This window comes from Pteronotus mesoamericanus, unplaced genomic scaffold, assembly GCF_021234165.1.
Source record: "Pteronotus mesoamericanus isolate MK-2021 breed Mesoamerican mustached bat unplaced genomic scaffold, CSHL_Meso_final contig_2, whole genome shotgun sequence".
In the NCBI taxonomy this organism is placed as follows: Eukaryota; Metazoa; Chordata; class Mammalia; order Chiroptera; family Mormoopidae; genus Pteronotus; species Pteronotus mesoamericanus.
In genome coordinates, this window is record NW_026555084.1 from 28,590,938 (window position 1) to 28,608,138 (window position 17,201).

The following is a 17,201-nucleotide window of genomic DNA, read 5'->3' on the forward strand; positions in this document are numbered from 1 at the left end:
TCCCTAGGCACATAATTTTTAAAATAATCAACATACTGCCCAACGGTAATATAAAGGAGAATAAAATGACTTAAAAAATAAAATGTTAGTACTGCAGTATATAGAATGCTTAGAGGTGACCACACTCTGACATGACGAAGTAGTCAGAGGCGTATGTAATCATCACGACTGCAGCAGCTGCACGTGCAGACTGTTACAGGGATGTCGAGCTGATAACACCTTGGTTGGTGTTCCTGTCAGTGACATGGTCTCTTAAAACAGTGACTAGCTCTTGGTAGAGTTCTGAGCAAAGTAAAGTTAATTCTTTTCTCAGTATTTCTGCATTCCTATATTATTATTATTATTACTACTACCACCACCACCATGGAAAAGCACTTCATCTTTATATGTAAAATAGAGTCTATGTCTAGACCCAGATAAATATAGTTGATTCACCTGTAGGACATTCACTGGTAGTGCATTCAAAATTTCGTGGGACAAATTCTTCGTTGATTGAGACCAGCCCACTCACTGCCGGATGCTTGGTATCCCCGGTCCCTATCTGAATACTAATAGTCTCCTCAAGTGAACTGGAAACTACCCCCCACCTTTCTAAAACATTCAGAGTTGGGCAGTAACTGCCCCCGTTGAGATTCATTGTTTTAGTGTTATAAATTGTATTTGTTATAGCAATTTAATTTCTGTGTTTTTATGAGAAAAATTCTTTGATTAACATTACTGCCCTTTTTTTAACTTTTATAAATTTGAAAATCATATTCAGTTTCTTCATCTTTCATATCTGATCAGTTTGTCTACACTTAGTCGAATTTTGAATTAAGATCGTTCTGTGCTTGAAGACAAGCCTAGACTTTGCAGACTGATGCCGGTTTGAAGAGTGTTGTCAGTCTGCTGCGTGATGAGCACAGAAAGTGAGAGGGCTGTTTGAAAGCGTCTGTAGCAATTGGGTGTTGCTGTGGCATCTAAGTGCATGATTCTTGTATTTTTCACAAGTGTCAGTTTGCCAGACACAAATTGTGCTTTACCATGCATTTTCTGAGAAACATTGAAATAGACTAGTTATTTTCAAACCTTTAAAAATGTTTAAAGCATTTAAACACTTTCACCGACCCAGACCTCCTGAGGACACACAGTGTGTGGAACGCATGAAGGCGCATGAAGGTCGGAGGCCTGCTTTGGGCCGTGCGTGGGCCCGACGACGCGCGGGCTCGCACGGCGGCCTCAGTGCCGCCCCCTAGGTCAGTGATGTTCAGCCTTTTTCATCTCATGGCACACGTAAGTTACTTACTTATGTTTTGCGGCACACTAAAAATATATTTTTTGTCGGCCTGACAAAGAATAGGCATAATTTTGATTCATTCACACCACACGGCTATTGTGTAGGCTGTTGTCATCTTTTTATTTGACGGTCTAAGGGAAAAGGTCGGTGCCCCCGACTACATGGTCAGGTATCGCGTGTTTTGAAAGTTCTTGCTGCACACTGGTTGAAAATTGCTGGTCTAGGGCTTTTCAGAGCACAGTTTGAAACCTGCTGGCTTATAAAAACCACTCCTTTACTACTAATAAAATTAGAGTTTCATTTATAACCCTTTACAGAAAAGGGGTAATTTTTTCCCAATGTATAATATATGTTAAAAATTATTATAAAAGAGACCAAACCCCAAACCCCAACTAGATCTAAAATCCACACCTGGCATTCGGAGCGTGTGCGCTTGCAGTGTTTGCCGTTGGGATCGCTTTCTGAGCTCTTCTTGTCTATGGGCCCTCCTGTCTGTGAACGGCTCCCCCGCCGGCAGCCGCAGGCCTCTGCCTCAGTTCCACTTCTTTTGTTGACTTGTGGGGGTGCCTTCTGGGCCTTCCAAAGTGAATTTTGTATTTCTAACACTATTTATACATATTTTATATAGATCTTTCCTAAATATATCCTTCAAATTTGTTAACATATCTAATAAGATTGCTCACAGAAAGGAAGTATTTTTGCATGGATGCTATAGAGCTAATGTTTCACTCAGTTGTTTGAAATTGTCTGGCAGCTTCAGATTGCTGTCAAGACCAACGATGGCTTCGTTTTGTCTCTGTCTACCTCTCTGGGCGGGTAGTCTACCTCCCGACCCCCTTCCCCATTCTGCTTTCTACTCTTTTCAGCCACCATGGCTTTGTTTATTTTTTTTCTACGTGTCTAGTTTTTTCTTATTTCAAGATCCTTCTTGCATTTAGTCTTTCCCTCCTACCCCAACCCAGACTGGCTGCCTTCTGCTTCTTTAAGTCTTAGCTTAAACATCATCGTGGGGAAACATCACATCCCTGCTTCACTAGCTTAAGTCTCTCTATAATGTTTTCTCATATTGTCTTCTGTCTTTCTAATTCATGGCATTATCACAATTGAAATAAAATGATTTTAATTATTCATTTGTATATTCTCCCTGTAGCTTTTACTTCCACAAGTGTAGAGACTGCCTGCCTTGTTCATCACTTTGTACTCAATATCTAGCAGTGTCTCATAGTAGATGTTCAGGAAATAGTTGTGTTCAATAAATAACACATTTACATATCACTTATATATAGTAGATGTTCAATGAATAGCTGTGGAGGAATTATGGATATATATATGCTTCAAGTCTTATAATTTTTTTCCTTAGGTTAAAGAAAGGCCTGATGTGGGTGTCTATATCAAAGATTTATCAGCTTATGTGGTAAATAATGCCGATGATATGGATAGAATTATGACACTAGGCCACAAAAACCGTGAGTATGCCACATAGTTGCGATCGAACATTCGTCTTGTGTAGGCTCATTTAGAAGCAAAACTGGTGTGGCATTTTGTCCCACAGAGACCGGATTTTTCAGTTTCTTAATTTCTTTCTTTCTTTTCTTTTCTTTTCTTTTTTTTTTTTTTTTAAAGATTTTACTTATTTTTAGAGAGAGGGGAAAGGAGAAAGAGGGAGAGTAACATCAATCGGTTGCCTGTCACATGTGCCCCGGCCAGGGTCCAGGCCGCAGCCCAGGCGTGTGCCCTGACTGGGACTCACACCAGCGGCCTTCTGCTTTGCAGGACGACACCCAGCTACCTGAGCCACACTGGTCAGGGCTGGATTTTTAAGTTTCTTGAAAACTCTTCCTCTTTGATTCTTTCCTAGGTAGTGAGCACATATGGATGAAAGATATCAGATTGCTTTCTATGATGACCAAAATTTTGTTTCTTAGTATTACTGCTGTATCTCTGAAACTCTTATATACCTCTTTGTTGTTAGCTATAATAATATTTGCTAACATTTATTGAGCACTTAGTTGTGCTAAGTGCTTTATAAGAATGATCTCTTTTAATCTTCATAATAGACCCTGACGGTATTATAGTCCCATTTTATGATTGAGGAAACCAAGACTTAATTGAAATAACTTGTCCAGGGTTATATACTACTTAATAAGTGGCAGAGTGAGTATTTTAACCTAGGCCATGAATCAGCATAACCAGGCACTGTATTTCCTCCCTTCTACTGACAAGGAAAGCCAAACAAAGTTAAGTACAGTGACATTTTTTTGGAATTGTTTCAGTTTTTGTCTGAATAAGAATTTCAGCAATATTTAATACACAAATGCCCCAGGCCTTGTACTGGTGATGTTGCTAAAAGCAATTAGAGATTTGAGGTGAAAGATAAAAACATAGGAAATAAACATTTTTTTTTTCAGTTTTTGAAACTACATTATAAATCAAGGAAGCTCAAGGAAGTTAAACAAAAAATTTTAAAAGTCAATTGTATTCTTAAAAACCAAGTAGTAGAAAGAAAAAAGACCAGATTGTAACAGGAAAATGAGCAAAAGATATGTATGAATATGTTATTCACAGAACTATACATAGCAGTCACATATGAAAGGTTGTTCAACCTCACAACCAGCCAGTAGAATGCGTATTGAAACAGCAGCAGGAGCGCTTCCCCGGGGGCTCGGGGGACGCGAGGCCAGGCTGGGGGGGCTCGGGAGAGGCGGGCACTGGTGATGGGGTCACTACTGCGCAGCTTTTGGAGGAGCAGGTTGGCGGTATCTGTTGAAATTTTAAAAATACATTCCTTTTGGCCCAGTGTCTCTAATTGCAGATGTGTACTCTAGAAAAATATTTCAAGTATAAAAACGTGCTTTATTAAACATTATTTTTAATAAAAAGTTTAACAACTTAAATAACTAGAAACAAAACATTGGGTTTATAAATTATGGTATAAAAATACTCTGGACTATAATGAAGTTCAAGATATATTAAGTGAAAAGAAAGCAAATTACAGAATAGTATTATTGCATTATCCTGTTAATATGTGTAAAAAAGCCAAATTACTAAACTCTGTTTGTGGACACTGTGTGTGTGTGTCTGCATGTGTGCACGTGAAATGCAAAATCAGAGGCGCTCGGTAGTGGTTGTCTTTAGGGAAGCGGAAGCAAGACTGGGGAGAAGGGATGTTGGGAGCTTTCATTGTTCCTTTTTTTTAATGTATTAAAAACATTTTTATACCAGGAATATGTTCATGTACTGTTTATCTAATTTAAACATTAAACATAAGATTCCATTTATAGTAGCGACCAAAACCTGCCATTAATTACCTGAGAATTAATTTAACTTGATATGTGAGATTTGTTCAAGGAAAATTAAAACTTCTAATGAGAGAAATAAAATGAAACAAATATAAAAAGGTTGAAAAACCTAAGAGAGCAGAGAGGAAAATACTCTTAAATAGAATCCAAGAATTAAACATTTAGTACAAATATCCAGTATAAAAGTTCCAACGTAAATATAAACTTTTATCATATAGAAATATAGTAAAATAACTGTCAAGAGGTAAATAGCAGAGGGGAGAAATGGGACAATAAAAGCTGCTATTCTAAAGAGGTGAAAAATTAATACAAGTATAAAATTAGTACCCAGTTTATACAGGTGTCATAGTACAGAAACAGTTAATTTTACACTTAAGAAAATAAGTCAGTCAACTCACAAACAGCCTGCCCAGCAACTGAAGTGCAAACTTAAACTATTCGAGTTCATTTACCTTGTGCGCATCCTTGTAAATGGATCAATATTTTTGTAGGACAGTGTTTCTAGCCTTTAAACCAAGTTTCTTTTCTTTAAAAATAATTTTTTTTTGAATAGGTAATCCCTCACATGGTATAAAATTCAGAAGGCACAAAAATATACACTGAAAAACAAGTCTGTCCCCTACCCTTTGTCTCAGTAACCTGGTACCAGCTTGTGTTAGTGGCTGGTGTGCCCTTTCTGACGCAGTCTGTGTGCCCACGCACATGTGTTTTCAGGCAGGGTGCTTGTCTTCTTTCTTTATGAGCCCGCTAATAGCATACTTTACTCACTTAACAATATTGTCCTAGAGATCATTTCACATTAACACATGCCAGTATATATGTAAGCATTTTAAAAGCACGATGTAGTATTTCTCTGGATGGATCTGTATGCGCAGTTTATTTACCCAATCTTTTATTGATGGACTTTTGGGTTGTTTTCAGGCTTGCTATTATGAGCAATACTGCAATAAATATTTTTGTTGTACATACACGTGAGTTTATACACATGCAGGCATATTTACAGAATGAACTTTTCCATACCCTCTTGAAAAACACACAAACTTAATATTTTTATTCCAAAATAAGTGTTTGACAAAAATCAGAGCTCTGGGAGTGTTTTTTATTTTACTTCCACTGTGTAACATGTCAGTGGATTGGAGCACTGAGTCTACTTGATCGCTGCAAGCGGTATTCTCCTAGGGGTTGTAAAATTCAATGGGGATTCCATTTCACGGCTTGTCTGTTGCATTTCTTGGTTTTCATAACCAGAAATACAGAAAAATTACTGTCATAAATAGCATGCTTTACTTATATTGCAAAAACAATAGCTATTAATATAATCGTTTCAAATCACATGTTCTCTCTCCATCCTAATTGAAAAACATTGCTTCAGTATGATTTCATAGCCCATAGCTATAAAACAGTTTCTGCCTTTTGACCTAGTAATTCCCGTTTGGAAAACACATTCCATGGGGATAATCCTAGAGAGAAAGAAAGGTATCTGCTCAGCGCTGTTCGCCTCAGTGTTCCTTATGAGGACCTGAAATGGGAAACCATCCCAAATAGCTCTCAGAAAGGGAATAACAAAGTCAAGGCTTAATAGTTTTTTTATATTTTGGGGAAAAATTATAAATTCATAATTTGATTTAAAAGAAAGTAGGAAATATAGTATGAAGTCACAAATCCCTTTTTTAAAAAATACAGTTTACTTTCAATATTATTTTATATTGGTTTCAGGTGTGCAGCGTAGTGGTTAGACAGTCATATACTTTAAATAGTTTCCTCCCCCCACATTTCCAGTACCCACTGGCGCCATACATGGCAATATTACTGATGCTACAGGGCCCGGCACAAGTAACACCCCCTTTTTATTTTAAAGTCATAGGTATGTAACTCTGTAACATAACAATATCACACTCAAGCACACCATATGACACTTTAGATGAAGTGTTCAAATTAAAACTATAAATTATTACACCCACATTATTACCCTGCCAACCACACTCAAGCAGGCCTTGCTTTACTTCTGCTGGTCCCTGTATTTCCTATGCTGCGCTTTACATCCCGGTGACTATTGTGTAACTGCCAATTCACACTTCTCAATGCCTTCACCTTTTTTACCCAGCCCCCAAATGCCTCCCCTCTGGCTACCATCAGTGTCTTCTCCGCAACGTGGGTCTATTTGTACTTGGTTTGTTCATTTATTTTGTTCTGTAGATTCCGCTTACAAGTGAAATCATATGGCATTTGTCTTTCTCTGCCTGACTTATTTAGACTTTACTTTTCTGCATCAGTGAAATTTACATTCTAATTATCTGTCTTCCAGTACAGCCATATGCTAATAATGAATAATGTTTATATTTTAATGTTTAAATTCTGAAATCAAAGCTTACATGGAGAAGTTCTACATGAAGATATTGTAAGGAGGTAAAATTTTGGCATTGAATAAAAGTAACATGATGCTGTTAAAGTGCTTTGAAATTTAAGGGAAAAACCAATATATGCATGCTATAAAAAAAAACAAAACAGACCCTTTACACAATATATTCATGTAAAATATTTATACACACAAATATTTAGTGTATTTTGAATGGATGCTTTTGTTTTATGGAAGTGGGATTATACTCTACATTTCTCTCATTTTTTATCAGCCACATGTCTCGGGTATCTTTCCGTGTCGTACAGCTCTGCCTTCTTTTTTTTAAACCCGTGGTATGGCTGGCCTGTAACTGAGTAACCGTGTCCTGTCAGTTGTTTCTGATTGCTTGCTGCTGTGAAGAGTGCTGCACTGAATACCCTGGCACCGGCTAATGCGTAGATACAAGTATTTCTGTGGTTTAGATTCTCAGAACGTAATGCTTTTAGAGACACCTGAAACAGTAATAATGTTTAAAATTATTTAGCATGTATTTTTATGTAAATTAGTTATTTTTGTAGCCCATAATACTTAGGATTAAAATTAAGTATTTTGTCCTAAAGTTACCTCTTTAAAAAAGGAGAAACATTACAAATTCTTTGGTTATCAACAGAAATTGTCGGGAACTTATAATAATGGCTAAACACACCTATGCTTTTATGGTTTAGCCATGCTCTCTGCTTTTTGGCTCTGATGAAATTAAGTATTTTAAACCATTCTAGATAGTTATAGTTAGTAATTTTTAAAGACACTCCCTGTAACTACACTTCTTAAGAATTTCCGTCCTTCATTCAAGGCTCTGTTGGCGCGACTAACATGAATGAGCACAGCTCGCGCTCCCATGCCATCTTTACGATCACTATTGAATGCAGCGAGAAAGGCGTGGATGGCAACATGCACGTCAGGATGGGGAAGCTCCACCTGGTAGATCTTGCTGTAAGTACTGGGGTACTACCTAACGAATACCTCTCATACTCTTTTTATTTTATAAATGAATAAAAATTCAAGTGAAAAGGCGTGGTTTACGTATGGAATAGAACCTCTACAAGAGTAGGTAGAATAGAACGATGATTTTCTGCATAACCATCCCCCGACTTCAGCGGTCACCGGTGTGGGGCCAGACCTGTGTCATATCTGCCATTCCTCACTTCCCTTCTCATATTATTTTGAAGTGAATTCCAGATACTGTATCAGTTTTTGTTACTGTTACTTTGTTTTTAAGTTTTGGAAACAATATTCTATATTTTTAATTTTAGCTTTATTTCTGCCTCTGTTTATTGCCAGGGTTCAGAAAGACAAGCAAAAACTGGAGCCACTGGACAGCGCCTCAAGGAAGCTACAAAAATCAATCTTTCACTTTCCACCCTTGGTAACGTGATCTCTGCCTTGGTTGATGGAAAAAGCACTCATGTGCCTTATCGTAACTCTAAATTGACCCGTCTTCTTCAGGATTCCTTAGGAGGAAATTCAAAGACCATGATGGTAAGATTTAATTGATGATATTATAGTTACATCAGACAAATTTAACATTTCCTGTTTATCCCATAATTGATACGCATAACATTTGAAAAACTTGATTATTTTACTTTATTTGACTTGTGGTTATTCTTTTTTCTAGTACACGATGTGGTGTTGTTTGGAAACCCACTTGGTTATGCTTTCTTTGCTAAGAATACTAAAGTAGAAGTGTGCTTCAAAAATTCTCTTTGATGTCTTCATAATGACAGTATTAATTTTAACTGTGTCAGTTGTTAAACATGTTTTGTATTCCTAATTCAACAGTGTGCAAATATTGGGCCAGCAGATTACAATTATGATGAAACTATCAGCACATTACGGTATGCTAATCGTGCTAAGAATATTAAAAATAAAGCTAGAATTAATGAAGATCCAAAGGATGCTTTGCTGCGTCAATTTCAGAAAGAAATAGAAGAACTGAAAAAAAAGCTTGAAGAAGGTAACTTTTCCCCAAAGTGTTGATCTTACTATTGCCTAAAAGTATGTTGCTTAACCACTAAGTGTTCTAATAAAAACCACCCATTAGAAGTTCTTTTTACCTCTAACATTGATATTTAAGGGAATATTTCTGCCTGGTAACTTTATAACATACTTTATAGCATTTTCATATTAAGCTCAAGTAAAATTATATGGTTGTGTATATGATTAAAAAACTTAGTTTAAACCCCCATATTAATTCCAATGGCCTTTTGTAGATTTCATATGATCGATTATCAAATAATGAATTTTTGTTGTCTCTGTATGAGAGCAAGTTCTACCATCTATTTAGGAGACTGTGACCAATGTTCTCTGTGATAGATAATCACTAGTGTTTGAAGTACAGAAAGCTATCACAGAATCATGGGTAAACCAAGTTTAAGTAAAAGTTTATTGCATGGCCTTGAAAATAATGCTTTCATACTTAAATTTGAACATGAGGCTCTCTTTTGGAAATGCTTTTCTAACAAGATAATGTTAGAAGGTTAGAAAGTTTGAAGACCTTGTTCATGAGGTTGAGAAACTTACCCTCCATCACTGAGTACACGGCGACTGCCTTCAGGCTGAGAGCAGCCTGGCACAGGCTCCTTTGCAGACCAGGTCGGAGCAGGGCTTTGGAACTGCGGGGATACTGGTGAGACCAGATGTGACATCCAGAGATGCCAGCACCACAGGTGTTTGGAGAAGGTGCTAATTCAGTAAACGAGTAAGACTCTTGAGGAAAAGCAGTAGTGATTGCCCTGCCTCTGAAGATAATGAAATTTGGTATTTTAAATGTGACCACTAGGTGGTATTTATAGTCAGTATGTTTTAAAGATTTTAAATTTCTTAGATTTGTTAATGTTGAGTTCATATCTTTATCTTGCTGGCTTAATTTTTTACATTTTTTATTGCAATAAAACACATGTAACATGGAGTTTACCGCTGTAACTGTTTTTAAGCGCACAGCTCTGTGGCAGTAAGTACGTTCACGCTGTTCGGCCTCCGTCTCCAAAACTGCCGTCGTCCCAGGACGGAACTCTGTGCCCTTTCAGCACCAACTCCCGTTCCCTTCCCTCCCGCGGCCCCCAGCAACCACTCTTTTACTTTCTGTCCCTGTAGTTGACTATTCTAGGTACCTCATATAAGTAAAATCATATAATATTTATCCTTTTGTGTCTCACTTATTTCATTTTGTGTGATATCATTAAGGTTTATCCATATTGTATCATTAAGGTTTATCCGTATCCATGTTGTGTTTATCCAGGCTGGGCTAGACGTCCCTTCCTTTTTAAGGCTGAATAATATTCTGTTGTATGTATAGCCCGCATTTTGTTTATCCACTCATCCGTCTCTGGGCACGTGGGTCGCTCCTGCCTTTTGACTGTTATGAGTGATGCTGTTGTAGGCCTGTTTGAGTCCCTGCTTTCAACTTTTTTGAGCATGTACTCAGAAGTGGAATTCCTGGATCATATGGCAATGCTGACCTTATTTTTAACACATTTCATTTTATTTATGCTCTTAGGACATTTGTTTTTGTGGCACAGTTGACAGAGTTAATAGATTTAATTATGTAAATAATAAAAAGTAGGTAAAAATGTTAAAAGAATACTTTCTAAACTTTATTTTGAAATACTTTCACACTTACAGAAAACTTACAAATGTATTAAGAAGAGTTTCTATATTGCTCATGACCCAGCTTCCCTTAATGTTAACTTCTTGCATAATCATAGTACAATGATTGAAGCCAGGAAATCTACATTAATACAAACTTATTAACTAATCTACAGATCTTATGTAAAGTTTTTTAGGCCGCCCCAGTAAACTACTTCTATGGAACTTCAGGAGTTGCCGATGTGAAGGCCTCCTTCAGCGTCTGAGGGCGTCCCCTGCCCCTTCTCCCCACCCCAGGCCCAGTCTGGGCCCCTTTGTGCACGGAGGTGCCGTGGCTTTTTCATCTCATTCAGTCTCCAGTTCTTTAGGCTTTTTTCGTCTCCCGCAGTCTGAACGCTTTTGAAGAGTACTGGTCATATGTTTGGAGGATGTTCCTCAGTTTGGGTTTGTCTGTAGTTCTCTCATAATTATTCTGTAAGGTTTCTCTACTATAAATCTATTTATTTTTTCCTTTGTAATTAACATGTATCTTGTGTGGAGCTACTTGGAGGCTATACAAAGGTTCTGTTTCTCTCCCACTAATTGTAGCATCCATCAAAGGCTATTGCCTGAAACAGTAATTCTGTGGCATTTATTAATTGGTGACTTGCTCTTTTCATCATTCCTTCTGATGTTTAGTGTTTGTAATTCTCTTGTATGAAGAGCAGTCCCTTCTCCCCCACTTATTTATTTATTCAGTTAGTTACATATGTCAGTATGGACTCATGGATGTTTGTGGTTTATAATACAATATTATTTATTTTATTGCTCAAATTGTTTCAGCATTGGCCATTCGAAGCTGTTTCAGGGTTGTTCCTATATCCTTCCGGCAGGCTCCCACAAGTTTTTTTGTTTGTTTAGCACTTCTTATTTTCTGGCACTACAGATGTTTTGGGTTCATTTTGTATTTTCTCTCCCGCAGCCTTAAAATCAGCTGTTTCTCCTTGGTTCCTTTCACTGGAGAATGGTATTTAGAAACCAAGATTAGAGCATTAGGTGTGCTTATTGCTACTGAGGTGTCATTGTTTCTAGACCTAAAGAAAAAAGTACTTTTTAATGAATTCCTTATCCCAAGACCCTGTGATCTCTTTCCATTCTTTATTTATAGCTTCAAATATTACCTTGTTGTGATTAGTGTATATTTTTTTCCCCAATTACTTTTGTTTCCTTTGACATTTCATATACGGACAGTGGGTTTTGAAATAACTACTTTGAAGGCAATATAGTACTGACCCTAATATTATTTTCTTTTAAGTTAGCATAATCTTTGTACAAATACATGTCTCTTTTGAAATATTTCTTGTGATGTAATTCTAAAAGTGGGATCACTGTGTTAGATGACAGTTTTATGGTTCTTAAAAATATATACAGGTTGAATGAATCATTTAATATCTTAAACAAAAAACTGAAGAGAAAATGCCCCCCAAAAGTGATCATACTTTTAAAAGACTAAAATAACTCAAACATGTAATTTTTATATATACTTAGTACTGTACTTTATTATGTGAAATTTAAATAGATAAGAATTCAACTCCTTTTGTGCACATTATGTCTATTTCTGAGGTTAGCATATGGGATATACTGTCAAGGAATTTTGATACAAGGTTTGTTTAGGGCAGTAAAATTTCATGAAGTTGATAGAGGCACTTTCTAAATAGCCAATGACCTGGTACTGAATAGAAATCATTGCATTAATATTTCTGTTCAAGGTGAAGAAATATCAGGCTCTGATATCAGTGGGTCAGAAGAGGATGACGATGAAGAGGGTGAGGTGGGAGAAGATGGAGAGAAAAGGAAGAAAAGAAGGGGTAAGTTCTTTTTAGTTCTAGAAATTACCTGGGATCGCTACTTAAGGATGGTTTAACATTCTCAAGGACGCTGAGTGCATGCCTTTTATTTCGCCATTTTGAGTTACGATAGTGACTCAGAGTTACACTTACCTGGGTAACTGGGCATGATTTTTTTCCGCATTATTTTTTCTCCTGTGTCGACCTCCTGTTTTAGCTGAATTAGAACACCATGTGTTCTTTTTTTTAGAATTTATAATTGTAAGTCAGTGATAGTGGATATACCATTTTTAAATTTCATGTAGATTTTTAATTTTATTTGAGGATTTTCATCTGTGTTAGGAGACTAAACTTAGGAAATTAGGATAATGTAGAGTTTTTCTCAAGTACAATTAAGCTTTACAAGTTGTTGAATTTTTAAATAAATTTGTATACGGATTCTATTTTTTAATTTAATTTTCTTTGTTATAAAATACACCTCCATTGTCACCGTTTTGTGCCATTTGTTGCAAAGTATGAATTAAGACTGTTGTGATAAAGATATTGATAATATGTAAAAGAGAGAGACATATTATAATGGCCTACATTTCAAATCTTTTATCCTAAACATTTATTTATTTCAGAACTCTCTTCCATTAATGTGGATCATTGTTTTCAAGCTGGTGCATATTTTGCTTGTCTTATTAAAATGATCTTAATCAGCGCAAGGTCTTCCAGTGAACATCTGTTGCCATTGCCTAGCTGCCTGCCCCGCCCTTTAGGGAGATGGGGGTCATTGAAGGAAATTGAACATTGACATAAAACTGATCTTGCTGAAAATAAACCATCACTGCCTGATCAGGATTTGCACATTTACAAACTCTAAAGATTTTGTAACTTCAAAAGACAGGAAAAGCATGATTTAGAGCAGGAGTTAGCAAAATGTATTCTGCTGGCTAAACTCAGCCTACCACCAGTTTTTATAAATAAAATTTTATTAAATAGCCATGCTTATTTGTTTATGTGTGAGGTATGGCTGATTGCCTTCACACGAGACTGTATGGCCCACAAAACCTAAACACTATTTATTTTTTAATCCTCATCTGAGGATATGTTTATTGGTTTTTTAGAGAGAGGAAGGGAGAAAGAGAAAGAGAAAAATCAATGTGAGAGAGAAACATGGATCAGTTGCCCCCTATACACTCTGTGACTGGGAATTGAACCCGCAACCTCGAGGTGTGCCCTGACCAGCAAGGAGACCTGCGACCTTTTGGTGCCCAGGATGATGCTCCAACCAACTTAGCCACCTGGCCAGCGCCCTAAACATTTATCATCTGTACCTTTACAGAAAATGTTTGCCAAACCCTGATTTAAAGAATTGATTTTATGTTCGTACTATTTATCACAGAGTAAACTATTCAAAGCTAAAGCAGATAATAGATATATTAAAAATGAAATTTTAAATAGCAAAAGCTGCTACTGTTTCATATGTTAAAATATTTAATAGTAAAATATTCTTTCGGGCTTAGGAATTTAAAAGTATTGAGAGAGCTTTTCAAAGGTTTGCCATGGACACTTAAAATATACCTAGTTATAACTGACAGTTTGACATTTTAGAGGGAGCAAGCGAAACCAGAGGCAAACCGGCCTGTCTGTAACGAAGGGCGTGCCATCGTTTTTATAATTGTAATTGTGCACTACCTCAAATCTTAAAACTCAGTTCCTTTAACTCATCAACCTAAATAGTTTAAAGAGACTTAAATGTCACCAAATGACATTGATTTTTTATTCTTGTCATTCCAGCCCTCTGAATGACTGTGTTTTAGGTGAATACTGGGGTTTGCCCACACTAGATACTTAAAGGAGCACAGTTCCTCCTTCCTCTGCATGGCTTTGTTATTAGAGAATGTGGGCTAGCCTACCAAGACTGGTTTTAAGGGAAAGTAAGTTTTGGTTCTGTAATACAAAGCTTGATTGTCCTTTAAAATTCTCTCTCTGGAACTGAAGTTTTCTCTGTGTATGTGTTCCTTTTCTTGTTGCCTTTTTCTTTGGTTCTCTTCGGGCTCATTTCTTTGTCTTCCAGGCAGTAGCAGCAGCAGTAGTTCAGACTCCACATGTTCTGTCATAGAGAAACCTCTGGATAAGTTCTTGCCTAGTGAGTGGTAGCTCTTAAGTTCTCTAACAGAGCTTTGGCTTTTCCATAACCCATGGGCTTCATTGAGAAATGCTGCACTGCTCCCTGTCATGACCTTAAGAGCACATGTTGGACTTCTCGGGCCAAGCATGTGATGACTCCCCGCCCCCTTCATTGCTTCCAGCGACCCATGATCGTTAAAACGTGTGTTTACGCTTATGCTCGAGACAATGGAAGAGAGATTCATGCTTTTGCAATTGAGATAATGTAAAGAGAGCTAGTAAGCTGTATAAAAGAAGACTTCTTAATCATTCCCTTTTGTGCTTCGTGACAAATTTCTAATCGTAGCCCGTATAAGGGACATGTAGTTCCAAATCCTGAATTTCTGGAAGTCCAAATTGTATTTGGAAGTACACCAGTACCCATTATAACATGTCCTACAGTCGCAAAGGTTTTGGTATCCTATTCTTACGGTAGCTTACAGTGAGAGCTCCCAAATCAAAGAAACGTGAAGTTTGAAACAAGTGAAGATAACTTGTATAGTATTGTATATCAAATGGCCATCTATCCCTATTTCTAAATTGCCTGATTTAAGAAATTTTCTAATGTGTGATTGGAGAATTCAGGTCCACAAGAAATTGTTTATGCAGGATCTACCAACTTATTTCAAATCTAAAGACTTTTCCTTAAACCTTAATTAAATTGAAAAGTATTCTTAATTTTATTTATATTTTATCTTCAGAAGAAAGGGGAATTGATACTTTCTTGTACTATCCTGCAGCTTACTGTCTTTTAAAGCATTATCTATATACTTACCTTTCAAAACTAATAGCAACCCCATTTGGTCATTGTTCTTACGTTTTGAGCTTTCTAGAGGAAGAATTCCAAGAATATTAGGAATTGTATTGTTTATTGACAATTCTTAAATTTTACCAAAACAGTTAATTTCAGAGGACAATATAAAATACATGACATTGCTTTAGAAACCATATAGAGGTATTATTTTGTAATATAAACTGTGAAATACAAGAAAATATCTGAGTAGGAGGGATTATAATTTAATATCCGGTTTTAAAACTTATCTTAATCCTTAAAGACTAAAGTACGTTATGAAATGAGTTGTACTTTGCTCGGTTCACGCAGTTTTAGGTACTGTTTGTGTGCTTAGCACATAATATTCAGTTCTCTTTTGTGTGATGTGGGTGTCTTGGTGAAGTACAGGGATGGTTGTCCCAGCATGTGGTTGCTGTGTGTAACTTGTATATACCTTCCCTTTAAAAAACAGGAATGGCTTTTTTATTTAGGTGTTCCCTTGCTTGAATCATCAGTTGATTATTTACTTCTATAGAATCATTATTGTAATTATCCATAACAATCTACTAATAGATTGAATGCAAGTTCGTTATTATACAGGTGTACTTCACTTTACGCAGTCAATTTTTTTTCCTGAAAAAATTGCTTTTAAACCAAGTTGGTAAATAAAATGTATTGGGAGAGCTTGCTTTTCAAAAAGAATTCTTCGTTAAATCCCTTTGTTAAACAATCACTGCAAATTGCTATAATCTAATTCGAGGTTGAGGTTTTTGGGTTGGATTTTCTTAAAGGGAGGCACACCTGTAACCAGTCCTTACAGTGGAAGAACATCGAACTGGGAAATTTTGAAAACGTATGATGTGAATTTTTCTGCTTTTAACTTACTCATTTAAAAAAATTGGCGCACTTTCCTGTTTCGCTCTTCTAGAACCCTTCCCAGGGCTCAGCAGTTTCCCAGTTCCGTGTCCGCCATTACTGCGCCCACACGGTGCTGAACCGCTCGATTCGCGGGAGTTTGGGGGGAGTGCGGGCTCTTGGGGTTGATCTGAATTGTGATCTTAGACTAAATTAATCTTCCTGTTATCCTCGCTTAAATTACATCTCCAATTGTGTTGAATATGCTTTTCTTTTTACATAAAACTGCTCTTTTTTAGTTTTGATAATGATTTGATTACAGCTATGCTTATGCTATAAAATAAATGCTATTATATAATTTTCTTTGTTTTACATAAGAAATAATGTTTTTCTTTTTTTCCTCCTCATCTCTGTGCATATGCTTCCTGTCTACGATTTGCTTACTACTTCTTATTGAAAGATCAAGCAGGTTGGTGTGATTGATTTGCACTCCACATGGTACAGTTATTTAAACTATAAAGAATTTGGTCATTTAACTATATTACATTTTTTAAAATTTAATAGTTTTTTACAAGGTAAGTATCTATCTTTTGTATTAAAAAAAATCCTTCAACTCTAGCCTTAAAAAAAAAAAAAGCTTCCTTTTTCCCCAAATTGGTTTTTTTAAAATTTATTTCAGTTTTTATTCAGGAAGATATTAGGAACATTCTTATTTTAAAATGACCTTTTCAGGGGAACAATTCAGAAGTATTAAATTGACTGTGACCAGCACACGCGGTATGCTAGACCTAATTAACAACAGAGACAAAAATACAGGTATCACCAGAACTAGCTGGCATAATCTTTTTTCCTAAATTCTTAAAGACTTGTTAAGTCAAATTTGGGGACTTTAGTACAAATATAAATGATTTCACAGTCAAGCATTTTTTTCCCTTTGTTTAAAAAGTGAGGAATCAGGTGCCCAGTTGCTTATGCCCATGGGTGCTTGTGTAATGAAAGTGAAATTAATTTGCTCTGGCTGGTGTGGCTCACTGGA

At 36.4% G+C, this 17,201-nt stretch overlaps 1 protein-coding gene across 2 annotated transcripts in view; it reads left to right on the forward strand.

Moving 5' to 3' along the window:
- KIF3A (kinesin family member 3A) overlaps positions 1-17,201 on the forward strand; it is a 42,680-nt gene that overhangs the window by 14,100 nt on the left and 11,379 nt on the right. The window contains exons 5-10 of one of the 2 annotated variants that reach the window (XM_054568490.1): positions 2,637-2,742; positions 7,767-7,906; positions 8,255-8,452; positions 8,753-8,927; positions 12,307-12,405; positions 14,447-14,518. In XM_054568490.1, coding sequence (XP_054424465.1) covers positions 2,637-2,742; positions 7,767-7,906; positions 8,255-8,452; positions 8,753-8,927; positions 12,307-12,405; positions 14,447-14,518 — 790 coding nt within the window. The remainder of the gene's footprint in view (positions 1-2,636; positions 2,743-7,766; positions 7,907-8,254; positions 8,453-8,752; positions 8,928-12,306; positions 12,406-14,446; positions 14,519-17,201) is intronic. The other variant, XM_054568491.1, reaches the window with a different exon arrangement.